Source organism: Chelonoidis abingdonii, chromosome 2 (genome assembly GCF_003597395.2).
Source record: "Chelonoidis abingdonii isolate Lonesome George chromosome 2, CheloAbing_2.0, whole genome shotgun sequence".
NCBI classification, from domain to species: domain Eukaryota; kingdom Metazoa; phylum Chordata; order Testudines; family Testudinidae; genus Chelonoidis; species Chelonoidis abingdonii.
The window spans coordinates 242,844,435-242,872,381 of NC_133770.1; the positions used below are offsets into that span (position 1 = coordinate 242,844,435).

General features: G+C 38.8%; 1 protein-coding gene across 1 annotated transcript in view; it reads right to left on the reverse strand.

Moving 5' to 3' along the window:
• Nucleotides 1–27,947, reverse strand: part of TRPA1 (transient receptor potential cation channel subfamily A member 1) — a 67,890-nt gene that overhangs the window by 12,399 nt on the left and 27,544 nt on the right. Inside the window, exons 9-21 of the mRNA XM_032794479.2 lie at nucleotides 23,112–23,211; nucleotides 21,891–21,991; nucleotides 19,146–19,315; nucleotides 18,894–19,058; nucleotides 18,077–18,191; nucleotides 16,465–16,631; nucleotides 12,956–13,049; nucleotides 12,519–12,578; nucleotides 6,273–6,371; nucleotides 5,354–5,424; nucleotides 4,632–4,779; nucleotides 1,454–1,543; nucleotides 1,041–1,210 (exon numbers count right to left, since the gene is read on the reverse strand). Of these exons, the coding sequence (XP_032650370.1) occupies nucleotides 1,041–1,210; nucleotides 1,454–1,543; nucleotides 4,632–4,779; nucleotides 5,354–5,424; nucleotides 6,273–6,371; nucleotides 12,519–12,578; nucleotides 12,956–13,049; nucleotides 16,465–16,631; nucleotides 18,077–18,191; nucleotides 18,894–19,058; nucleotides 19,146–19,315; nucleotides 21,891–21,991; nucleotides 23,112–23,211 (1,550 nt within the window). The remainder of the gene's footprint in view (nucleotides 1–1,040; nucleotides 1,211–1,453; nucleotides 1,544–4,631; nucleotides 4,780–5,353; nucleotides 5,425–6,272; nucleotides 6,372–12,518; nucleotides 12,579–12,955; nucleotides 13,050–16,464; nucleotides 16,632–18,076; nucleotides 18,192–18,893; nucleotides 19,059–19,145; nucleotides 19,316–21,890; nucleotides 21,992–23,111; nucleotides 23,212–27,947) is intronic.

Here is a 27,947-nt window from a genome sequence, read left to right on the forward strand (position 1 = left end):
ACTCAGGTCCCCAAGCTCTGTCATTTTGCAGTGAGGACAGAGCTCAAGCTATAGACCTGAGTTAGAAGGTCTGCACAGAGTAGTATGGCCATGTTAGCGCAGCTGAGAGACCCAGGTTGAGCAATTGTTAACCCAGGTTTACAATGCAGTGTAGATGTTCAAACACAGGCTTTGAAACACTAAAGTTCACAAGCCAATGGCCCGGGTTTATAAAGCAGTGTAGACATACCCTTAATAGCTCTGTGTCTTGGGTTCCCAATTTGTTAAATAGATATAACTACTTCCATAGCTCACAGGGGCATTGTCAGAATAAGTACACTACTGGTTATTAGGTGTCCCTATACTATGGTAATGGGGACCATATAAGTATTGATAGACAATCAGTCAGCCATGGAAACATTTTACCACCCCCGGCTCCGTGTTAAAATAGGAGGGTGGAAATTTTTTTTTTCATTTAATCCATAAAATGATCCTACATGGCTGCTCTGGAGTAAAAAAAACAAAACAAAAAAAAGCACCTTTTCCTCAGGTGAGGGGCAGTCTCAACAGCTAAAAACTAAAGGGCAGGCTGCCAGAGGCTAGTGGAGGCTGCTTTCTTCTGGATATAACCCAAAACAAGAAACATTTCCTTTTATTAGGCATAACTAATCTTTCTCTTCAGATTTTTTTTCTTTTTAAGATTTTTCAAATGATAACAAAAGAAAAAAAAATCCTGCTTTCTGAAGCTGAAAAGGATATACAACATAACATTTTAAAAATTTTTTATTCAGACCACTAAAAAAACCTAAAGATCCTTTGTTTTCTTACAAAGTGACCTGGAGAGTGTTATTTACATTATCGATTATTTCTTCAGTTGGAGTTATGTGCTTTGAAGTTTTCATTATGAAAAACAATCAACCACAATTAAAAATTCCTTAAGGAAAACAGAAACAGAGTAAAGGCCTAATCCATACATGTGTGATAATTTTACACATGAAATTATTCCTACTGAATTAATGTTTGAATTCTAAGTGTTTGGAGAATCAGGACCTAAATTTTACCTTTGAAGATAAAGCAAGAAGTTCATCCAAGATAAATATACAGAAATTGCTCCACATTCCCACTGCAGGCGAGCTGGGATATTAACAAATAAGGAAGACACAAAAATTATGCTAGAAGTATAAATTGTCCAGTCTAATAGATTAGAATAATCCAACAGGTACTTCAATTTCTAGAATTTGAAAGAAAGAAAAAATTAGCATACTGACAAGTATGAAATCATTAAATATAATACATTATATGTTATTTTTCTATCCTCTTAAGTTTTAATGTATCTTGAGTATAACCCTAAATTAGGATTTCCCTGATAATAAAAGAAAAAGCAGCAGTGTTTTTAATATCAAATTATTAAGACAAATAGAGTATGATAAATTACACATATTATATACACACACACACACACACACACACATACCTGTTGAAAGAGTTGAAATATCTCTTTGCAGATTCCAAATAAACTCATAGTGAAAACTAAACACATGCATACTCTTATGAAGTATGAATCCTGAAACAGAAACCAGACAGGACAACAAAATGGTAAATAGAAACTTTGGCTGAAGTTCTAATTAGGACACTCATGTTGCATTGACAAGTCTGCTAACCCTTCACAGAACAAAAAAGAATATATTTAAAAATAGTAATAAAAATATTACTTACAACATTTATGGTGAAATCCACCTCATCTGCATTGAGTTCAGACAATGAGGTTTTATAGTGGAGGGGCTGTAGAGGTGAAATCCAGCTCTACAACTCAGAATCAGTGACTAGGACTGCTGTGCAGCCCCCCTAAAGCTGCTATTCAAGCCTATGAGCTGAAATGGTAGCCACTGCACATCTATAACACTTGCACAGACTGTTGGGGCTACTGGATGTGTGTAATCACTGAAGCTGTGACCCATCATCTCTGCACCATTATGATCTCCCATGCTAGCCTACAGTATTCAGGGCCAGCAAAGGGATCCTTTCGATGGTACTTAAAAGGTGTGCAGGCACCCCTAACTGGCTACTCTCCCTTGATGTCTCGCAATGCAGACTGTATGAAGGACATTAGTGACATGGAGTGCCTCTCACTCATCCCCACACCACTAGTGAATTTCATACTCACTAAATAAATTCAGACTGTGTCTTAGTCATATGTTTTCTCAGATACATTCACATGCCAGCAGCAGAGCTGCTCTCACTTCCTTGTCAGTGTGTCAACAATTACCTGAAAGGAACAAATGAGTTTTAAATCTACACCATGGGCCAAATTCTGCCTCACATACACTGTGCTGCCTCAAGTACTTGGTTTACACCTGGTCATATCTTGACTACAGAGTTGAAGCATGGTTTTAAGCAAGGGCAAAACTTGGCCACATATTCCAGCAACTTCCACAAGATGCATAAGCCTTGGTTGCAAAGTCACACACAGAGATACCGTATGTCTTGTTTCTGGATGTTTTTGTCACTGATCTTGCCAGCAAACCATGTGTTGTGGATTTTCCTCCTAGACACACTTAATCATTTATATTTATATTAACCATGTGTCTATAACTGACACACTGAAATTAACATTATTTTCAATGTTTTGGGGTTTTTGTGGGGAGGAGATATTGCAATATAATGTAGATTTCCTCTCCCCCTTTTTCTGTTCCGTGAGTTGATTTATATTCACCTAAATAGTCATTTTGGAATCATGACATCACAAAACAAAACATGCAGTATTTTAAAATCATTGTTTGAGTGTTCTTGGAAACCTGAAAAGGAAAAGAATCAATACCACCACCACACCAAACATTATAGTTGCATATATTTGATATTGTTATTGTAACCTTCAACTCTATCTTTTAGTTTTCAGGTTCTTATCTCACTGCAGTATATCAACATCTATTCTTCTCTCTAGTTTCCTCTGCCCATTAGATTACTGCTTTTTATTTGTGTGTAAAACACAATGCTGACTGAGGGTGCTGTATAAATAATGAATTCCCAACTATTTATAGCAACAGAATATTGAGGATACCAATTTCAGCATTGAAAAGTAAGCACAGGGCCGGCTCCAAGTTTTATGCCGTCCCAAGCAAAAAAAATTTCCCATGCCCCCTCCCAGCCCTGCCCCAACTCTGCCCCTTCCTCACCCCATTCCAACCCCTTTCCCAAATCCCCAGCCCCACCTCCTCCCCCAGGAGCGCTGCATTTCCCCTCCTACCTCTGGGAGGGAGTGGGGAGAAGTGGTGTGCTTGGGAGAGGAGGTGTAAGTGAGCTGGGAGCAGAGTGGTTCCTTTGCTCCCCCCAGGATTATTTCCTGCGGCCCTCCCCGCGCCCCCCACCACCGCAGCTCACCTCTGTTCTGCCTGCTCCCCTGAGCGCACCGCCGCCGCTCCGCTTCTCCCCGCTCCCTCCCAGGCTTGCCGCAAAACATCTGATTCGCGCAGCAAGCCTGGGAGGGAGGGGGGAGAAGTGGAGTGGTGGCATGCTTAGGGGAGCAGGCGGCAGTAGAGTGGAGGTGAGCTGTGGGGGAGCAGTTCCTCTGCCCACCCCCAGGTTACTTCCTGAGGCCTCCCCACACCCCCCACAGCTGCACCTCATCTCTGCTCACGGCCAGCTCCCGACTTTTTGCGCCCCAAGTGAAAAAAAAAAAAAGGAGCCGGAGTGCTGCCCCTTGAAAAGTGCTGCCCCAAGCACATGCTTGGAGTGCTGGTGCCTAGAGCCAGCCCTGAGTAAGCAGATGACAAAGTTAAGGCTGCGTACACAATCTTACTTGTGTGTATGTGTTTTGATTGTCTTTTATTATGCAATAGCATTCTATTTCCCAAGTAGGATATCATACAAATTGTTGCACAGCAGCCCTTCTTCAACACTTTTACAATTTACAAAGTGCTCGGGGGCTGCGGGAAGAATCCTTAAAAAGAATCTTGAAAATTCTTGAAATATATGCAGGAGCATTTCCTTAACCCCTTACAAGATGAACACAAGCTGAGGTAATGGCTTAGCAGTATTCCTACACTACATTTTTCACTATAGCTACAGCTGAGTTAGCCGTGCACAGTACAACCCTTCTTAGCTGCATATTTTTTGAGCTTAGTGCAAAATGTACTGTGCTTGTGTGGCCTGTGAATGTCAAAGACACAAAACATGGCCAAGTAAAATCCAATGTTCACCAGAATACTCAAAAGCACTTCTCTTTCATCATGAATATATCCATGCCAGATTTCAAACTTGCAACTTTGGACATCACCCATTTTGCTGCTTTTTATTTTTAAGAAAAAGGGAGAAAGTGTATTGTTTTCAGTCACTTCATACTAAAAAGCAGCTTAATCCCTTTTGTTCACACTGTGCCTTAGGGCAGAGACGGAAACTGAAAAAAAAATGTGCCCAAGAGGTAACATTTTCAGAAAATAAGTAAAAATAGGGAAAATTACTGTAGAATTTAAACTACAGGAGTTATCACTTCCCATTCCAGGACAATACCAGCATGAGGACAGATTGTTTGGATGTATATGTTTTATAATTATAGGCCTTATTGTTGCAAAGTGACTAATAATTCTAGAAAACCATTTCAATTATCATATCGTCTTGTTTTAAAATGATATATTGTAACTAATTAAAAATAGTACCTTATACTCTAATGGTCCTGTTTGATGGGTTTCTGTTGCATTGGAAGATATTCCTGGTCGTATGCGGGTGACCAGAAGAGTCAGAGGAATGAGACCAAGGGAATACACACCAAGGTTCATAATATGTGCTCGGAACCCATAGGCCATCCTGGAAGATGAAAAATGAAAAAAGTTTATATTTGGAAGGCTGTATTTCCAATGGTCCTTTTGTGATCATGGAGAAATGCACGTTAAGGCTGCAATCATGCAAATACAACTGTATAAATATTCTTAGTGACTGGCCTTGCCCCAGGAGCTCAAGGTGAGCAAAGGCTTAATGGCTGCCTTTAGGGTCTCTGGGCCAAACTCTGCTCTTATTCCCTTTGAAGTTAATGAAGTGACACCAGATTTTCTGTGATGGAAATGAAAATAAAACTTGTGCCAATATAGATTGTGGTGTGTTTCTGCCTCTAGTAAAATAAAAAGATTTCTTGAACTTTATTTACTAATGGTTGAGATATTTAAATATTCTTATCAGAGTGACTGGATGGGAGTAAAACTGACATAAATTCTACAATTAAAATTAACTTTCTTTGTAACAAATCTTTTCCATAGGACATATAAACATTTTTATAGTAATGTGTTTTTTTGTATATTCCATTTTACTGTAAACCCGATTAAGAGATTAAAAAACACAATTTATTCTAAAATCTGTTTTAGAGGTCCAGTTAACAGATACATACCACTTCATAAGCAAATATTCTTTACATACAGGATGATTGAGAAGCTCCATGCGATTATGACGTACCATCGCCTACAAAATGTGTAAGCAAATGTATCAAACATACAGTATATCCACTTCAGTTGAGTGACCCAGTTACAAACCAGTTGTTTAGACTACCTATTTCAGTACACTAGAATCCCCTTTATCTGAGCCTCCATTATCTAGCTCTCCGTATCAACCAAACCACCAACTGCCTGGGGCTGACAGCAGGGAGTCCCATCACCCATTCTCTGGTTTATCTGGATTTTTATTATCCCATTTGGCTCAGGTCCCAGATAGATCAGATCAGGATCCCACTGTACTTTACATGAATTCTAGCCCATTGAAAGGTACAGTACATTTGAAGTGACCTTATTTATCTAATTTTATTATGATTGAATTGGAAAGAACAGAATATCCTTTGAGGCTAATGTTGTGTGAGAACATTGAAATTTGTTTTAGATCAATAAAACATTTTGCAATCTGCATGTGAAGAAAGAAAATGGTGAATACATCATGACCACTTGTACCCTGGTCAGATCCCTCTCTTAGAAATGTTTTTTCTGCAATTCTGTTTACATTTCAGGATGTGATTGCAAGTGATGAAGGATGAGTTTGCTTAGATACATGCACATCCACATACAGTGTACTCTTTCAAAGTATCTGAAGTGCATAAATAAGTTAATAACTTCTATCTATACCTAATAATTGGTTAAAATATTTATTATATAAACTATAAGAACTTCAGCTGGAAAATTAATGCCCAAGTTTCGATCCAATGTGCTTTAAAACTGCTGAGTTACAACCCCTGGAAAAGAGGGTTTACAATGAAAAAAGCTTAACTTTAGCTCCAACAATACCAATGTACAATATTTTGATAGTTAAAAAACAGAACTTACATTTAGAATGGTAAGTGGTTCATAGACAATTTCTTCATCTGCCTTTACTTTTTTGTTAAGTACTAGTGGACACTGAAGATACCTGAAGTTATATTCAATCTGTACAGTAAATACATATATTAGTGTGTGTTTATGACAATATTAATGTAGCAGTTCAGTCTTGGTACATCAAAGCAAACAAAACAAAAAACAATTAAATATTCTTCAGAAAAAAATATGACTGTTGTGGCAGAATAACTATCAACCTGGACACTCTGTACTTATCAATCACTCAGTAAAACTATGAAATCTATATGACCAGCTATGATTATTATGGATTTTCATCACTATCAGTAAAATAAATGGGTTCTTAAAATACTCTTAAAATATTAGAATTTTAAATAATTGTTTAGATTTTTTTTTATTTTAGCATCGACTACAAGGTAAACTTTATATAGGTAATATAAGAAAGAAATCACATAGTATTATATTAATTTTCCAAACAATCTGTTAATGTTGTGGACACAATCCAATGTGAAAATCTACATAAGATGTTTTAATATAAATCCAAAATTAGTGCAATTGTAAAAGCAACAAACACTTAAAAATATATCCTGCTTCCCTGGATATCTGTAAGGTGACTGTCATTTTAGATTTTGGATGTAATAATAAGATGTGCCAGTTTATGTACAGAAGCCACATTCAGGTTTGGAATAAGCACAAACTGGTTTAGAGGGGATGTGAAGGCAGTTATAAAAATTAATATCCAACAAATGGAAGAAAGGGGAAGTTGATTGTAATTAATATAAATCAGATGTTATGAACTGTAGAAAATTGATATGGGAAGCCAAGAGACACAAGAAGAAAGCTATGGCCAGCAGAATGAAGGACAATAAGAAGAAGTTTTAAAATACACTAAGAACAAAAATAATCCTGACAATTACATTGGTTCATTATAAGATGGAAGTGGTAGACTTATCAATAACAACAGAGAAAACGCAGAAGTGTTCAATAAATATTTCTGTTCTGTCTTTGAAGGAAAAACAGATGATATAGTCTCATAATACGGTGATGATAACATTCCTTCCATTCCACTAATATCTCTAAAGGATGTTAAACAGCAGCTATTAAGGTTAGACATTTTAAAATCAGCAGGTCCAGATAACTTGCATCCAAGACTTTTAGAAGAGTTAGCTGAGGAGCTCACTGGACCATTAATGCTGATTTTCAATCAGTCTTGGAGCTCTGGAAAAGTTCCTGAAGACTGGAAGAAAGCTAATATTGTTGTGCCAATATTTAGAAAGGATAAATGGGATGACCTTGTTAATTATAGGTCTTACATCAATCCCAAGCAAAATAATGAAGTGGCTGATATGGGACTCAAGTAATAAAGAATTAAAGGAGGGTACAGTAATTAATGCATATCAACATGGGTTTATGGAAAATAGATCCTATCAAAACTAACCTGATATATTTTTTGATGAGATTACAAGTTTGGTTGACAAAGGTAATATTGTTGATGTAATCTATTTACTTTAGCCTTCTCTAAGGCGTTGCACTTGGTATCATATGGCATGCTGATTAAAAACTAGAATGATATACAATTAATATGGTACACATTAAATGGATTAAAAACTGGCTAACTGCTATATCTCAAAATGTAACTGTAAATGGGGAATCATCATAGAGTGGGTGTTTTTCCAGTGGTGTCCTGGAGGGATCAATTCTTGGCCCTACACTATTAACCATTTTTTTTATCAATGATGTGGAAGAAAACAAAATCATCACTGATACAGTATGCCAGTGACACAAAAATTGGGGGAGTGGTAAATAATGAAGAGGACAGGTCACTGATTCAGAGTGATCTGGGTACCCTGGTAAAAGGAGTGCAAGCAAACAATATATTTTATTATGGCTAAATGGAAATGTATACATATTGGAACAAAGAATGGAAGCCATGCTTATAGGATAGAGGGGTCTATCCTAGGAAACAGTGATTCTGAAAAAGATTTGGGGGTCCTGGAGGATAATCAGCTGAACATAAGCTCTCTGTGGCCAAAAGAGCTAATGGATCCTAGGATGCATAAACAGAGGGATCTCAAGTAATAGTAGAGAGGTTATTTTAACTTTGTATTTGGCACTGGTGCGACTGCTGCTGTGTCCAGTTGTGGTGCTCACAATTCAAGAAAGATGTTGATAAATTGGAAACGGTTTCAGGAAGAGCCACAGAATGATTAAAGGATTAGAAAACATGCCTTATAGAGAGACTCAAAGAGCTCAATCTATTGAGTTCAAAAGAGAAGTTTAAGGGGTGACTTGCTTAGTCTTTAATAGCTACATGGGGAACAAATATTTGATAATGGACTCATCAGTCTAGCAGAGAAAGGTTCAACATGATCCAAAGACTGGAAGTAGCAGCTAGACAAATTCAGACTGGAAATATGGTGTAATTTTTATAATTAACCATGGGGACAATTTACCAAGGGTCATGATGGATTTTCCATCACCGACAATTTTAAAAACAAGACAGGATATTCTTCTAAAAGATCTGTTCTAGGAATTATTTTGGGGAAGTTCTGTGGCCTGTGTTATACAGGAGGTCACACCAGATGATTATAGCGGTCCCTTCAGGCCTTGGAATCTATATGCAAGTCTATGAACAGTGAAGACAGCTGCACCACTTAAACCAGATGTCTGTTTGACTCAGAAACTGAACATTTTGTCTGTACTCATTGTTAAGAAAATAGCGTATATTCTGGAAAATCTATAACCTTTGATTCCAGATTCATTTCAAAAGGTATCTTAGTAAAGTTGAAGACCTATAAATTGCTGAAGTTTAAATTATAGTTATAACAATTTTTAAACGTGAAAATTACAGCAACTGACCTTCAAAACAGGACAAAACAAGAGTAAAATAAGACAACATACCTGGAAGCATGTATTTAAATTATGTGTATGTTATGTATCTGTGTGTGTATATATATACACACACAAAATTATATACACCCACTGAACTGCTAAGCCAATTGTGAATGTGTCCAATTCAATCTCAACTACTATAAACAAAAATGATCAAGGGTATGGAACACCTTCCATACAAGGAGAGACTAAAAAGATTAGGGCTTTTCATCTTAAAAAAAAAAAAATGACTAAGGTGGATCTGATAGAGGTCTATAAAATCATGAATGGTGTGGAAAAAGTGAATAGATTAGTGTTATTCACCCATTACCCAATACAAAAATGAGGAGGCATCAAATGAACTTAATACACCTCAGGCTTAATACAAACAAGAGAAAATACTTTTTCACACAATGCACAGCTAACCTGTGGAACTCATTGCCATGGGACTGCCAAAAGCATACTATGTTCAAAAAAGAACTGGATGAGTTCATGGAGGATAGGAATGCAACCCCATACTTGGGGCAACTCTAAACCTCTGACTACCAGAAGTTGAGAGAAGACTGCGGAGATCAGTCCCTAATCACTCTATTCTGTCCACTCCCCCTGAAGCTTTGGCATGGGTCACTGTCAGAGACAAACTACTAAGCAGAGGATCACAGTCTGACTTGGTATGGCAGCTATTATGTTCTTTTGTTCTAATTTCATGCAGAAGGTGGAAAGGGGATACCAGCAGGGCCGACGGGGACGGGGAGGAAGAGCCCTGAAAAATTTCTTTCACCAGGGCCTAAACCCACTCTTGGCAGCCCTGAATACGAGGGGCATTCCTTGGTACAAGATATTTCTTCCCTTGTAGATATAAAAAGGTGACAGTATCAAGTGCATACATATTTCACTAACTGGTCCATATACTGAATAGATGACTTTGCTATCAGATTTGAAAGGGCCTTCATTTCAAGGAACTACATAATATGAAGACTGTAGCCTTTTGTGGGTTCCTGATTAAATAGAATGGCTTTAGCAGTGCTCTCCTCCAAAAAGCGAAGTGTGGAGCTACCTCTTCCCCTTGTCTCCAGATAGATATGTAGATTTTAATGAGGTTCTTCTATTGCCTTTAAATGGCAATTCTGAGTTCATGAATCCTCTTTCTTTTCCTTCTTAACCCAGTTTGGCTCATGTTACTGAACCATCGCAGGAGGAACATGCATCAACACTTTAGGCATGACATCAGCACAACGTGTGCTGAAGTTGCTGGAGCCAAGGATGCTGACTGTACTGAAGCATATTATGAAATTGTGTGATGACAGCTTCAAAGGTTAGAGAACAACAGGGATGTTAAATATACACATCATGATTTTAGCACCAAAACCATCTAAGGTCTAACCATGCAACTCTTGAAGTCAATGAAAGTTGCCATTAAGTTTAATTGGAGGACATTGAATCAATTTGGTAGGGGGAAGCACTGGGAAACTGCTTAAACCAGTTGATACACAGACACAGATTGACAGAGGTGAAGTCAAGTATTCATCAGGCTATTCAACATGTCTGACTGTGGCTTAGATACTAGAATACTAAGAAAGACACTGAGGACTTGAATGATCAGAGTTCTCAAGGAGTTTGATACAGACATCAAAAGCAGCCAAGGTATCTGTGGTAGCAAAAGATCATCACAGTGTAGCCTTAAACTGAGCTTTGTAGAACACTCATTTTCAGCTGAGTTCTCCTGGAAAAGGATTTTTCAACACCTACTGCTTTGAAGCCAAAGTGGCTCCTCCCATCTTGTATTTACAATAGATCAAGGAAAAATTTATGGCATGGTAGTGTTTCTGTAAAGTCTGTTTCAGCAGACCTATGCAAAAGCAGGGAGTAAAAGGAACACCATTACAGGTTGCAATGAAAAAGGGATTGATAACGACTGCACTGCATCTTAAGATGAGAGACTGTTGTCTGGCTTGCTGGGGGAAATAGTTAGGGGCGGCTCCAGGCCTCAGCACGCCAAGCATATGGTTGGGGCGGCATGCCGTGGGGGGTGCTCTGCCGGTCGCCGGGAGGGTGGCAGGCAGGGTGCCTTCAAAGGCATGCCTGCGGAGGATCCACTGGTCCCGCAGCTCCGGTGGACCTCCCGCAGGCGTGCCTGCGGAGGGTCTGCTGGTCCCGCGGCTCCACCGAAGCCGCAGGACCAGCAGACCCTTCGCAGGCACACCTGCAGGAGGTCGACCGGAGCCGCGGGACTGGCGACCAGCAGAGCGTCCCCTGCTGTATGCCGCTGTGCTTGGCGCGGCGAAATGTTTAGAGCCGCCCCTGGAAGGAGTGTACCTCTTTAAGAGGCAGAGAAGCACTAACGGTGCAGCCGAAGGGCAGCTGAATCATCCCTCCAGGTGGCCAGTCCAGAAGGGAGGGGAAGGTATATAGAGTAAGCCAGGTGGGAAAAACCCTCTCTCATCTGGACCAAGGCAAGGTGGGGGATTTTTTGTCTTCCTCATAGCAGGTAGGTAGGGTAGGGCATAGGTTGGGCAAGCAGGAACAGGAATTAGGCTATGATGTCACAACTCATTACGTAAGCATGGGGCAGGTGTCCTATGCAAGTACTCCATAGGAAAGGGATAGAGTGATCAGATAAATGGATTGGTAAAGGATTTAATGGAGGTGTTTGTTAAATGAATAGAAATAGGGGGGTTTGGGGCTGCCATGACTAGAACAGTAGGGAGCCACCCCCATTCCTTTAGATACCACCTTAACCCTAATTTGAGGGTGGAGGACGGAAAGGATCCAGCAGTGGATTGGCTGGGAACCAGCATGGAAAAGGGATAGGCTAATGGAAGCCCCCTGGGTAGATACTGAAATGACCATGGATTTACCTGTACTATACACTTTTATCTGCCAGGTACTCCCAGACAGTTGCAGTCTAATTAAACCACATAGTATAGCCAAACAATTAGAGGCGGTTGGTATCACTGCACCTTAGTACTAGGTAAATTCATGCTACCAACTGATGAGGTGATTTAAATTATTTATTCTAAACTAAAGGGATTCTTGCCAATCACACACCGGGAGCACAGACCCACAAGTTTACTCAGCTTACCTTTGGTGAATTTCAGTTGCACAATGATCCAGATATAAACTATCTAAAACATGTTAAAAAGGGATTAAACTTTACAGAGTAAGCAAGTTTAAGCAGATATAAACTACACTGATGATTTGGCAAGGTTCAAAAAGTGCCAAGTTCAGTCAATTTACTACAATCCAAATTTTTAACAAATGATTTATCACTAATAATATATTGGAGGTACATTATGACATATCCTACTGTAAGAAGAGTTTTAATAATTAAAATGTACTAGTTTTAATTACTTTTTTTCTTCCACTTACATAGAAGTCTCGACTTGTCTTTTCCTCTGAAGAATCAATTATACAGTTGTCCAAAACCAACTTTCAGCATGGAAAGAAAAACAATACATTTGCATAAATTGTCATGATTGCTGAAAATTAGGACTGTTCAGAAAAAAAGGAAGATTTCCATACTTTAGGGGGAAAAAAGTGTCCACGGTCTTCAACAATACAGTAGCCCTTCTAACAAAAATAATTATTCAATACACATTTACAGCATGCTTAGTGATGTGCACAACCTATATTTGTACATATATGTTAACAAATGAGAAATTTTACCTTGTTTACATGGGCATATGACAATTTGCACTTCCATATGCCAAGTCTTTAGAAATACTGATACTTGCAGATTTACTTGAAAATTTCACAGAATTTTTAGAATGAGGTAAATTCTTAATGTGTAGACTAAACAATCTTACTTTTAAAGATTCAGGAACATATTCAACCATCTCCAACAAAGGACACTTATTGGCAGTAGAAGAGTGAGAAAATGTTCTTACAGCTTCTTCCCATCTGCAAAAATAAATTGAAATAGTGCAGAATTAATTCTATGCTTCTCGGCAAAGGATAAGAAGTTAAACATCAACTTTATAATGAAAGAAAAAATGGATTATGTTATTTTGAAATCTAATTATTTTCAGACCGGATGAGCTGTTATTTCAGAAATTATTCTGCAAATTACAATCTCTAATGAATGCATATGCCATGAAGTGAAAATCAGCTGTTGAGGCCCTAATTGAATAATATTCCTGAATGTTTCCATAAGAATGAGTCATGTTTAATCCTGTTTTCAGATAAGCAGTGATGTTTTGCAAATCACAGGATATACTGAGCTCTTCTTGGCCTTCACAATATTCTCTGCCAAGAAGTTCCACAGGTTGACTGTGCATTGTCTGAAAAATACTTCCTTTTGTTTGTTTTAAACCTGTCGCCTATTAATTTTATTTGGTGCCCTCTAGTTCTTGTGTTATGAGGAGTAAACAACATGTCCTTATTTACTTTCTCCACACCAGTCATAATTTTATAGGCCTCAATCATATCCCCCCTTAGTTGTCTTTTTCCAAGTTGAAAAGTCCCAGACTTACTATTCTCTCCTCATATGGAAGCCATTTCATACCCTTAATCATTTTTGCTGCCCTTTTCTGAACCTTTTCTAATTCCAATATATCTTTTTTGAGATGGGGCAACCACATCTGCATGCTAGTTAACAGCAGACTTTGTGAGGGAGTTCTCTGGATGAAGGAGGAGCATTTACATGACCCTTAGGATAAGACTGACGTCTGTAGTGTGTACGTTTGTGTTTGTGGTGTGCTTGCTGCTTTACTGAAATATTCCGTGTGATCTGTTTATTTGGGGGACCGTTTTCCTAGCCTAGCCCATCAACCCTTAACCAAAGAGCTGAGCTACTCAGGAAGATCAGGGCTTTAAAAAGCCAGCTCCTAAGCAACCAGAGGAGCTAGTGAACAGAAGTGGCTAATGGGAGTTTTGCAAGGGCGTTTAGAGAGGGAGTGGGGACTAGATAAACTTAAAGCCAAAAACACCCCCTGATAAAAACAAAACATCAACAAAGAAATGAGCTGCAGGAGTTAAAAGAGAATGCAGGCACAAGTCCAGCAACAGAGTGGTGGCTATGCAGTCTATTGTATCCAGTGCAGCATGTATGATTACCTGCCCTATGGGTAGGTGGCATATGTGTGCATTCAGTGCAAGGAGCTCCTGGCCCTCAGAGACCATGTAGACCAGAGTGGCTGAACTGGAGGGGCCAAGGGAGACAAAGAGGTATATAGATGAGACTTTCCAGGACACAGTAGAACAGTCCCACCCCTGTCTGACAGCCTCTATGCTGTTGAGGAGAATGAAAGCCTCAGGAAAGGAGAACATCCAACTGGAGCAGAGGGAAATGATCCCATATTTGGGCCCCTCATTCCAGATGATGACATGGTATCCTCTCATACTGAGGATACCTCTCCAGGGGTGGGAACTCTAGTTATTAGGAAGAGACAGGTAATAATTATGGGGGATTTGATCATTAGAAACATAAGTAGCTGGGTTTGCAATGACCGGGAGAATCACATGGTGATTTGCTTGCCTGGTGCAATCTATTAATAGAGATTATCTATGTCCTAGTAAGGAGGAGAGGATGGAAGATGATAAAATACAGGTAGGATCTGATGAGAAACAGTCAAATGAAAAAGAGTACCATTCAACTGTATCATGTAATGTCAGACAGCTAAAAAGTGAAAAAAATTGTAAGTGCTTATATACAAATGCTAGAAGTCTAAATAATAAGATGGGTGAACTAGATGCCTCATATTAAATGAAGATATTGATATAACAGGCATCACAGAAACTTGATGGAATGAGGATAATCAATGGCAATTGGTAATACCAGGATACAAAATATATCAGAAAGACAGAACAGCTCATGCTGGAGGAGTTGGACTATATGTGAAAAAAAGCGTAAAATCAAATGAAGTCAAAATCTTAAATGAACCAAACTGTACCATAGAATCTCTATAGATAGTAATTCCATGCTCTAATCATAAGAATATAGCAGTAGGGATATATTACAGACCACCTAACTAGGATGGTGATAGTGATTGTGAAATGCTCAGGGAGATTAGAGAGGCTATAAAAATTAAAAAAAACCTCAATAATAATCGGGGATTTCAACTACTCCTGTAATGACTGGGTACATGTCACCTGAGGACAGGATGCAGAAATAAAGTTTCTTGACAGCTTAAATGGTTGTTTCTTGGAGCAGGTAGTCCTGGAATCCACAAGAGACAATTCTTGAATGGCATACTGGGTCAGACCAATAGCCCATCTAGCCCTGTATCCTGTTGTCCGAAAGTGGCCAATGCCAAATAAACCAGACAGAATGAAAAGAACAAGGAAATTATCTATTGATCCATTCGCTGTTGTCTAGCCCTAGCTTCCCTGAATCACCCTTGTCCACATTTGTTGACTCCCTCAAAAAATTCTAAAAGATTCGTGAGAGATGATGTCCCTTTAGAAAAGCCATGCTGACTCATTCCCAACAAACCTTATTCATCTATGTGCCTGATAATTCTGTTCTTTATTATAATTTCAACCAATTTGCTTGGTACTGAGATTAGGTTTATTGGCCTGTAATTGCCAGGCTTGTCTCTGGAGTATTTTTCTTAAAAATCAGTGCTACATTAGCTATCCACCAGTCATCTGGTACAGAGACTGATTTGAGTGATAAATTACATACCACAATTAGTAATTCTGCAAGTTCATATTTGAGTTCCTTCAGAACTCTTGGGTGAATACCATCTGGTCCTGGTGACTTGTCACTGTTTAATTTATCAATTTGTTCCAAATCTTTCTCTAATGACACCCCAGACTGGGACAGTTCCTCGGATTTGTCACCAAAAAAGAATGGCTCAGGTGTGAGATTCTCCCTCACATCCTCTGCCGTGAAGATCAATGCAAAGAATTCATTTAGCTTCTCTGCAACAGCCTTTTCTTCCTTGAGTCTTCCTCATGTACTTAAATATTTGCAACAGTTTTACCCAGCAATTTTAAATTAAATCCCTGGAATTATGTGACTTGTGCTCAGGCTTTGATAAAAATTCTGTATCTTTGTATCATTACAGTACCATATTCCAGAGCAAGAACTACTCATTCTCTTGGCTTCTTGTCATGTTTCTTGCAGTTCTTCAACAATTGCCCTGACATGGAGAGGATTTCCTTCCTATAGCTGATTATTATTTATTTTACCATTTCCTCCTGATTCTCATTATACATATTATATCAGTATTAATCTTTTGAATATGGAAAATATGTATCTGATCAACCGTAGTATATTGCATGCTCAGTATATTAACTGCCAGGGAACAAAGAGAAGACAATGGTTACTAAACATCTGAAACTATTAAAACGTGTTGTATAGGCATCTCACCTTTTATTCAGAATGACAGCAGACACTACATCTTTATGCCTCTTGTGTATTGCTTCATGGAAAAAAGAGGCTGATGCTTTGTTCAAGGTTATTTTGGCACCACCGTCAAGAAGCAGTCTCACCGCTTTCGCATGTCCTTCTTTTGCAGCAAGATGAAGCGCTGTGTTCTTTTCAGAAAGACAACACACCAAAACATTATTAGGAATCACTATGCTTAAAAGAAATGTACAGCCCTTTCCCCCTCCCCTCCCACTCCTCAAGGGCAAGATTCTGCTCTCAATTCATAGAACATAGGACTGTAAGGGACCTTGAGAGGTCATCTAGGTCAGTCTCCTGCACAAATGGCAAGACTAAGTATCATCTAGACCATCTGAATCACTTCAGTGGTGGTATAAAAGAAAAGAATTTTGTCCCAAGTGCTTAATTGTATATGCCTGTACCATTACAGAGAAAACAAACTGCATGTAGGAAAGGGGAATGCGTATACAAAGGATACTAATTATTAACATCTCATAGTTTTGCAATTAATGAAAGCAAGATGTTAAAAACAAAACTATCCTGTGTCAACAGATCCACAGAATCTATATTTGAGGGTCAGGAAGAGAAGAATCCAAAATTAGTTTCTACCAGTGTGGTACTATGTATAGGTCTGCAGGAAATTATTTGCAAACAGCTCTGAGAGAAGGATTTTGCCCTCAGTGACTTGCATAAAACTAAGGTAAATGGTTGTGATTTTCAAAGGCACTAAAAGGCCTCAGAAGCCCAAGTCCAACTGCAAGTTAGTTGGGCAGGAAGACAAGTGCTTCTAGATCTTTTTGGCACTTTGGTGAATCTCTCCAAATATCAACCCATCCAGTCTTCTCTGAGCAATGTACAAATAAGGGACTACACAATGGCTTCTAATTAGCTTCCAGTGGAATCTGAAGTGCTGTTTTTAATCTAACAGGTCCTAAATGCTTTGAGCCCTGACTACCTCAAAGATTGTCTCTCTCTCATTTTGGTAAAACAGTTGCTTGAGCTGAACATCCCTTGGTTTCTGAGAGGGAACTGTTGATGCATCATTTCCCTCAAGAGGTCTTCAGCTCTGGAACTGGATTCCTCTCCTGGCCAAAAGATCTTGGTTTTGACAAACTTCAGAACAAGCTGCAAGCATAGCTACTAGGGTTTGCCAGGGGGAATAGACTTTGAGGTTTGAAGAGCTTTGTTGATGAGTCATTATCTATGGTGGGTTTCCTTTCATTGTCATGAGCTCTTCATATTGTGAGTTTATGATGTTATTATATTCTGCTACATTGTTAAGTGGGTCATGTGGTATAGTTAGTAGAGTCTAAAGTGCTTTGTACTTTACATATTGCGTTAATGATGTTGATCTTCTGTTGTGTACAGCTCCTAGAACTTGGATGGGCATTTCACTAATTATAAATAAACCTAAACATGATATGTTAACAACAACAAAATAGTAAGGCTTTTATAATTGCCAAAATAAATATATTATCATAAACACAGTCTCTCCTAATCTTCAACAGTGAAACAAGTTTGCTAACAGAGATTACATGTTTGATTGCAATGAGACAACAGAGTGGAAACAAACAAAAATTATACATATACATACCCCTTCTTCATCCACTCTGTCTGTAGATTTCACATTAGTATCCAAAATGATTTGCATTGTGTGAGTGTATCCTCCGAAGGCAGCATGGTGCAGGGCTGTCCAGCCTTTATAATCACTTTTCAAACAGTAGATATGATGTTATTCACATATTTTTACAAGTTTAACCTACAACCTTGAGCTCATGGGCCTGATTCTCCCCTCTCTCACAATAGTTTCCCCACTGTTGTTCTCCATCAATGTCAATGTCTTTTTGCTGAGTAAAGTACAATAGAATCCTACTAGTACTACACTCAGCCATGTAAGGGTAATCTCAACTGTGTAGAAGTAATTGAGTCTCATAAAGGCAGATACGTGATCTTGTGGGATCTTGCCTGTTTCACAGGATTCACCTCTGAAATAAGTGAGAAATATACAAGACCCTGGTATTAACATGTAACAGCTGATGCTGCATACAACACTGCAGTACTGTTGAATTGTACATTTAAGGCAACTGACAAGTATTAAAAGCACACAATTTTATTTCTATTAAAAGTATTTCATGTTAATATTGTGATATCCTATGTGTTAGTGAATTGTCCTGGACTAATTACATATTATATGAAAAGCCCCCTGAATCAAGTTCATTGTAGAATATTCTTAATGACTTAAACAAAAGTGTAATATACAATGTTAGTGTTCATGTGATAATTCATACCTTAGCTTTAATGCAAACTTGCATGGACAATCCAGCACAACTTTAGAGATGAGTACAAAATGTAAGTAATAAAGTAGCTCAGTAACACTAATTATTTTAAAGAAAGGAAACCTATACACTTACCACAGGAAGAGGGCACCCTTCTTCAGTAGAAATTGCACGACCTTTTCATGACCATTTTGGGCTGCCAAGTGAAGGGGAGTCATTCCCTTCTTATCGCCTTCATTCAAAAGTCTTGTGTCATTCATGCCTCTGAGAAGTCGCTGACAGGTGTTGATGCGCCCATAGCTTTAAAAGATTAATGTACAGGATAATACTGAGAAAATCTGAATGTATAAAATGGCATTGATACATTCTGTAGACTGCACTACTTACTTGGCTGCAAAATGCAAGGGAGACTTCTTGTCTCTACTTTTAGAATAGACAGAAACATTCAAGTCGAGCAAGCTATTTACAGAGAAGGGCACTCCTTGTCTGCATGCATAATGTAGTGGAGTGCACCCCTCGTCATCTTCTTCCACTACAAGATCTTTAATATGTTTCATCTGTTGGCAAAAAGAAATGGTTGTATACATATTACCAATGCAACTGTGGGTCCTAGTTAGTTAGCAGTAATTTTTTGAAGCTAAATTTAAAAATAAATCTTTATGGAACTTTAAGAAAGGTAAAATTAAAAACAGAGGCAACAAAAACAAGAGAGCCTTTAAAAATATGTATGCTGATTGATGGTTTTCAGTGAATTTACACTTCACAAGAAGAACTCAGCAACTTGGATATTGGTCCTCGAGCTCTCTATTTATCCACAGAACAGGTCCAATACAGGAAGTACAAGATTCTCTTACACTGCCACACCATGCACCTCAACCACATCAGGGAGGAAAATGAAGACATGTCAGCCTATATACCTTCTGAATATTTGGTCTCTCTGTCGGGCTATTCAGAAGGTGGCCAGTGAGGATGGCGGTAATTTTGCAGTGTGGACACCTGCAACGCTATCAGAAGGTGAAAAAATATGGGCGCAAATTACCTGAGACTAAATTTGCCCGCAGTAGTAGAGAGAGGCTGTCAAGGTTCCTCCCCTACTCTGAACTTTAGGGCACAGATATGGGGACCTGCATGGACACTTCTAAGCTTAATTACTAGCTTAGATCTGGTAACACTGCCACCATGCAGAAATTTCGCTGTCTGGATCACTTCCTGTCCCCCCAAAACCCTCCCCTCCCTGGGCAGCCTTGAGAGGCTTTTTCACCAAGTTTCTGGTGAACACCGATCCAACCCCTTGGATCTTAACACAAGGAGAATTTAACCATTCCCCCACTCCTTTCTCCCACCAATTCCTGTTGAGTCCAGATCCAATCCCCTTGGATCTTAAAACAAGGAAAAATCAATCAGGTTCTTAAAAAGAAAGCTTTTAATTAAAGAAAGAAAGGTAAAAATCATCTCTGTAAAATCAGGATGGAAAATACTTACAGGTAATCAGATTCATATAGCCAAGAGGAACCCCTCTAGCCTTAGGTTCAAAGTTACAGGCAAACAGAGGTAAAGTCTTCTCAGCAAAAAGGAACATTTACAATTGAGAAAACAAAAAAGACTAACATGCCTTGCCGGCTATTTACTTACAAGTCTGAAACATGAGAGACTGATTCAGAAGAATTGGAGAGTCTGGATGACGTCTGGTCCCTCTTGAGTCCCAAGGCGAATAATCTCCCAAACAAAAGAGCACACACAAAGACTTCCCCACCGATTTGAAAGTACTTGTCCCTCATCTGGTCCTCTGGTCAGGTGTTAGCCAGGTTTACTGAGCTTCTTAACCCTTTATAGGTAAAAGAGACATTAACCCTTAACTATCTGTTTATGACAGAGGCAGAAACTGAACTCTTGTGCAAGTGGGATCAGCTGCACTACAGCAGAGATTCAGTCTCAGAGGGCGGGAGACAGCATTTGCCAAACCTCCTCTGGGGGGTTCAAATGGAAGTGAAGGCCTTTAAAGCAGAAGTGTCAAACTCATTCAGAGCAGAGGAATGAATTTTGTTTAATTGTGTTCCATGGGCTGAGGTATAAATTTAGGAGTATATATTCCCCATAGTATACATGGAATGCCCACTGATGTCAGTAGGTTTGCACGGAGAGCAATAGGAGAACAGAGCCTTTAGGTAGTAATGAAACATTTAGTTATTTAGTCAGTGCCTCACTGTCACATTCACTGCTCAGTGAGAGAATATGCTTTCCTTGAGGCATCACTATTTCTGCTTTGTGTTTCTCATCCTTCCCCAACCTTTCTCTTTCCCTCCTCTCATTTTGTGAGTCTCCTCTTTTCTCTGCATTTCCCTTCCTGCAGCAACTTCCAGTTCCCAGTCTAGTGTACTTCACTCCCAGCCCTTAAGCCCATTCCACCCACTGAAATGATCAGTGATTAAGTACATTTAAAACTTGACAAAATGACATGCAAAAGTTATCATTGTTCTTTAAAGTTGATTCTCCAATCAGATTAATATGGGGAGTTCACACCTCTGACTCATGGTTTCAAGCTGTCTGCGCATTAAGGCAGACGTAATTGCAGCAGTTATATTTGGCTCACATCTGAAATATATCTCTGCAGCTATGATGACTAGAAACTTACTATATTTTCTTTAAATGAAAGCTTAGATTCAGAGAATCTGAATATGTCAAGTGACCCATATAAATACATCAAACAGGCCAAGTGCAGAATTACGTTTGATACTCCTATTTTAAAATATGTCTAGGGATTTATTGAAACCCAGGCAATGGAGACTTCCTAAAGAATTTGCTGCAGCATGCAGCATATCCCAGGGTTTGATTGCCTATTAACTGGCAAAGTAGAAGAAAAGGTTCTATAATATATTGCTAATCTCCTGAGCCATTCAATTCCTTGGCAGCAAATAACTTTATTCCTTTGCCTTCCAGAGAGATCCGTATTATTGGCTTGATCATGTTTATTTTTATATTTGTACCTATTTAAATTACCCTGTGGGGACAGTGAGGTGAGTTTACAAATAAAATGACTTTCCATAAATGTTCTGGAAGAAAAGAGAATCCTTAAACAGTTGGACAAAGAAATTGAATTCATCAGAAAAAGATACAAATAGATCCTCACTGTACCTGCAGAAATTTCTCATCCAGATGTTGTAATCCTCCAGGCTGCAATACTGTCAAGTGTAAGAAATTCCGACCAAGCTGATCTTTTAAAGATATATTTGCTCCTAAATAAATATGGGGATAAATACTAGCAATTCAAAACTGCTGGCCTCTGATAACTAATAATGTTTGATTAAAATGCACAAGCTAAAATGAAATTAAAAATACAATTATTTCAGCCAATGCAACAACAAATATCACACCAAGACTCTACTAAACTCTAAGCTTTCAATTTACAGTAATGTATGAATTTCATTTGCTCCACTGTAGCACTCAGATTTATAGGGGTGTGATATTTGGAAATGTTGAGCCTCTACAACTGCTGGTGGGAATGGAGGCTGCATGATCAACACCTCTAAATATATCAGTCAGCCTCCATTATGGTGTACTGCTGCCGTAGTCATATTGTTTTAACTGGAATTCTATGTTTCAATATCAGTTTACTTCAGTGCTGTTATATGAATAATCTATGATAACATTACAATAGTTTGGCAACACAGAAATGGAACGTCTTGCTTATTCGAACCAAGAGAGTGCCTTGCTAAAGTCCACAACAGTTTTACTATAAACTTTCTATTAAAAAAAGGAATAGTTTGTTAATAAAAATTAAAGGTACAAATATTGAGATAAATACTCACAAGAATATTTACAGTAGCTTACTCTTAAAAATGCGGCAACTGACAATTAAGGATGAAACTTCATTAAGGGTTTAGTAGTTAGTAAAGTTTCAGGTGACACTAAACTGTGACCACTTACTACAGTTTAGGCTTAATACTTAAAACCATTAATGGTCAGAAACTTGACCATGTCAAAGTTATATCTTCATGTTCAATAATTCTGTTCCCTCTCTGTGTACTCAGTAGTGTAGAGTTGCTTTGAGCTTGTGGAAAGTGCAAGGGGAGTGCACACCAACCCTTAGGAGGGTGCAGCATGTGCTTTCCTTCCACAGCCCACACACTCTGTATGTTGATGTGGAGGGGCAAGGACATGCCTCTGCTTCCTCCTTTCTCTTCCTGAGGATTTAGCACTCCAGAGGGAGCTAGCAAGGAGCAGTTCATGTGTTCACTTGTGCCTGCCACCCATGTAGGAGGCTTAAAGAGGAGTCTCTTGAGAGAGTATCTTAACTTGTACGGACCCTTCTCAGAAAAAAAAAACCACACATAATACTTGTTTGTTCCTTTGTACCTTTTGAGAGTAGTAAATTCACAATTTTCCATGATGCACAGGAAGTAGCCAGGAGGAGTGGTGACCGACCCTCAATGTCAAGACTATCAATATTTGCTCCCTGCAATGAAAAAACCCAGGTTTATCACAGATTCATGAACAAATACTATTTAGCAATAAGTTGTAAACAGAGCAGAATTATAGGCATAGTTAGTCACTTTCACATGCTTTAAATTATGTAAATTCAATAAACAAATTATTTCCTAATTTAATTGAATTTAGGTCAAAGATTTCAAACTCGAGTGCCTAAGGTTAGATATCTAAATCCATATTTAGTCATCTAAATAACAGTATCTTGATTTTAAGAGGTGCTGAGCTGGGGAACATGAGGTCCTTTATGTGGAATTAGGCAAGGCCGGATTTAGGGCGAGGCAATCACCTGGGTTGCTGGGCTTCAGGGGTGCCAGGCTTGGGGTGCTGTTTTTGTTGTTAGTGACAAAAGGGAAAATAGAATGTTTGAAGTAAAATGTTTCGGGTATTCTGTATCTGGATTCATTTTTCATTAACATCTTAGAAAGTTCTGGACCTCTGTAGAATCTCATGGAACCTTCCAGACTTTCTGAGAACTACATTTTCCTTGAACCTCTTAGAATCTTGTCAGCCATGCTCTCACTGGCTGCCAGTCAGTCAATTAGTGAGACATAAGCATAAAGTGAAGTGAAGTGAAGTGAAAGCCCAGCTGCCATACTGTGAACCTTGTTTTATTGTGCAATTGTGGAAGTGTACTTGTGTTTTGAGATTTGAAGAGTATAAGTAGCAACTAATAAATGACATATTTAATGATGATAGATATCTATCAAACCCCTCTCTACACATTAATATAAAAGAAATACTGTTACTTCTTCTGACATCCTTAACACGTAATGTTTGATGGCTTTCTAAGACTGTGGAACATAAACTTTTGCTCTCCCTAATGCTGTCTCTTTCCCCTCAATAGAAAATAAAAGATGCCCCCAAAGAAACCTTCAGGAACTCAGTATAGGAAGTGAAAAGCTCAGTTGCAATCTAGTTTGCAGCAAGGGGCAAATTTGATGGGAAAATATCTGAAACAGAATAGACTGGGCTTTAGGCAGTAGTGATCATCCCAGTGCAGAAGAAATTGAGGAGTGAAGCATAAATGATGGAAGTCCTATTACTAAGGAATTAGCAGATTTACATGAAGATAAGTAACAGAAATGTGAGGAAAGTTATGGAGAATCGTCCGGTTTTCCTGGCAATCTAAAGGAGAGTGATGATAAAGAAGAATGTGGCTCACATGAAAAGGAGAGTAATGACAAAGAAAAATCTGGTTTACATGAAGAGGAGAGAAAATATAAAGAAGAATCAACCTCACATGATGACAGAAACAGCAGTGAGAAAAATTGAACACCACAAATTGATACATCAGATCCTGCTTTATGGCTGGCATGTTAAGGTTCCTTCCCCACTTTGAACTTTAGGGTACAGATGTGGGGACCTGCATGGACACTTCTAAACTTAATTACTAGCTTAGATCTGGTATCGCTGCCACCACCCCCAAGTACTACCTTTTTCCCTGGGTAGTCTTGAGGGACTTCACCAATTCCCTGGTGAACACAGATCCAAACCCCTTGGATCTTAAAACAAGGAGAAATTAACCATCCCCCTCCCTTTCTCCACCAACTTCTGGGGGATCCAGATCCAACCCCTTTGGATCTAAAAACAAGGAAAAAATCAATCAGGTATTAAGAAAAAGGCTTTTAATTAAAGAAAAGAAAGGTAAAAGAAAACCCTCTGGGAGAGATTAGCATACCAGCTACGCTCATAGACAACAGAGTCAAAACACAGAGGATGTTCCCCTGGGCACAAATTTAGTTACACAAAAAAATACCAAATACCCAATTTTGATAATTCCCTTAATGGTACCAAGACAAGTTACAAAGAAAATAAAAATAAACCTATTTATCCCTTTCTAAAACTTATTACTCTGATAAGAGGCTGGTTCCTTGCTCTTTTTCACCCCAGGTGAAACTGAAACTCTAAATGAAGGAAAACTTCCCTCCTTCCTTTTGAAACATCTTGTTCCCCCATTGGTTCCTCTGGTCAGGTGTCAGCTAGGCTAGGTGAACTTCTTAACCCTTTACAGGTAAAAGAGGCATTAATCCTTAACTATCTGTTTATGACAGCTGGTGATCCTAAACTCTGCTGATAGTGATTGCAAAATTTTGAATGGGACAGGCAAAACTGAGGATATGACATTTCCAGTAAATGAGCAGAAGCGACACTTCTCAAAGTCACCCTGCGAAAGAGTGCTCAAGAATGGTGAGAAACTGAATTGACGTTTGCTAGCTTATTCAAAATCAACTGACAAAGTGCTCTAGGTTTGTTGCAAAATATTTGACAAGAATGTCAAATCACTGCTTGCACTTTTCTGGTAAAATTACTGGCATAACTTAGCTGATGCTCTGAAGCAACATGAAAAGTAACCCAGCCCTTTTATGGCCTACTCCAAATGGATGGAGGCTGAGTCCAGTCTCAAGCTGAATAAATGCATAGATGCAGAAAATCAGTGCATTAGTAAAGTAGAAACCCATCATTGGAGGAATGTGTTCAAGTGTTTGATCTCAACTGCCCTCTTCCTTGCAAAGAATAATTTGGCTCTCCTGGGCTCTTCGGATGCATTGTTGACTGAATGTAATGGTAATTTCCTCGGTTTGGTAGTGCTCCTTGGGAAATATGACACTGTCACGCATGAACACCTTCATCGAGTAGTTCATAAAGAAGCAAAACAATTCGAAATGAATCGACTGACATGTCCAGCAACTTCCTTGCCAACATATTGATGCAACTCAGCACAGTGAAGTACCATGCCATAATAATAGACTGTGCTCCTGATATTAGTCACAATGAAAAGATGTCATTTACAGTAAGATTTGTTGACAAGGATGGCTGTACCAAGTAAAGGAACACTATCTGTTTCCAGTCTCTGGATGACTCTACTGGAAAAGCCCTAACAGAACTGTTCATGAACATCTTGAATGAGAATAAAATAAAGCTTCAGAGCTGCCATAGCCAAGGCTATGACCACAGCATGAACATGAAGGGAAGAAACAGTGGTGCCCAAGCAAGGATCTTTGCGTTGAATGCAAGAGCTTTCTTCATGACTTGTGGCTGCCATTTCCTCAACCTGGTTGTGTCAGATGCAGCATCATCTTCTTTAGATTTGGTATCTCTCTTCAGAATACTGCAAATAATATATGTCCTATTTTCAGCATCAACTATCAGATGGAAGATCCTCTTAGACAATGTTACAAATCAGACCATAAAGCCGCTAAGTGACACTTGTTGGGAAAGCTGCATTGACAGCGTGAGGCCAGTGAGGTACCAACTAACTAATACACTGATGGCATTTGCGCAGTAGAGTAAAGTCAAGGCTGGACTACAACATGATGCTCAAAGCCTGGCAAACCAGATCACTAACTTCAAATTTCTGGTCTCAGTTGTGGTTTGGCAAGATGTCCTGTTCCAAGTAAATGTTGTAAGCAAGACATTACAAACTCAGTTGATGGACACTGCAACCACTACTACTTTGATGAGAAGCTGCCTTGATTTCATTGTAGCCTATAGAGACAATGGATTTGAAAATGCCATCACTGCTGCCAAAGAAATGGCAGAAAACTTTGGAGTTGAGCCTGTCTTCAAGGAAACTTGTATTTATTGGAAGAAGAGACAGTTTGGTTGAGGGCAGAGATGAGGTGATGGAAAGCTTGGGAAAAAAATTCAACAGAGTGTTTTTTTGCTTGCTCATTGACACTGTTTGGCTGTCCATCCTAGAAAAGTATGGATAAATGAAACACCATGAAAATACCTGGGTTTTTTTGTATGACCTTAGTAAGCTACCAGTGAACAGGAGACCACTCTTGAACAATTGTACAGACCTTCTCCAGACACTGACATGTGGGGAATGTTCGGATGTCAATGATTAAACCCTCTATGGTGAATTGGACAACAGTAGTCACATTTTGCAACATGAGAAGCAATCTCCACTACAAGTTCTCCAATTCAATTCTGATACAGAGCTGAAGGACACTTTTCTTAATGTGTGGATATCTTGAAAGATTCTGCTCTTGTTGCCGGTGATAGTCCCAAGTAGTGCGCACAGTTTTTTTGAAGTTTGGGCTTATTAAAACATATTTTCAATTGATAACTGAGTGAGACTGACTTCACTTGTTATTTTATCGTTTGAAAGTAGCATTGGCCAGTCTTTGGATCTCTCTGACATTGTGCTTCAGTCCATGAGGGCAAAGGCGAGAAAAGTGACCTTTTGAACTCAAGGACAAGGGTTAACATTTTAAGGCTGTCACCTACTGTAATACTATTGAATACTGGTTCACCCAATGTTAGTGCACAGTTCAATATCTTGATGTTAGTACATTTTCAGTTATTCTTAAAATTAAAAAGTTTCTATAAGCTTAGAGAAAACAATCTTTTTGGTTTGCGTACACGTAGCACACAGATTTACATATCCTAGTGTGCAAATGTATCAACTTATATGATGGGGATAAATCATGCATGCAAATTGTGCATCAAAGTCATGAAATGGGCTAGAAATGTAATAAAAAATAAGGTATTCAAAAGTTTAACAAATGGGGGGGCACAAAAGATACTCCTCACCTGGGACGCAATTTCATCTAGGGTCAGCCCTGGAGTTAGGTGCCTATTTTAATGGACCCAAGTTTGAAAACAATACACTTAGTGGTCTGGAAATGTACCAAAATTACAGCCCTGATGAATGAGGTTCCCTACCTATCCACATAATAGTCAGCAACAGTGCAAGCC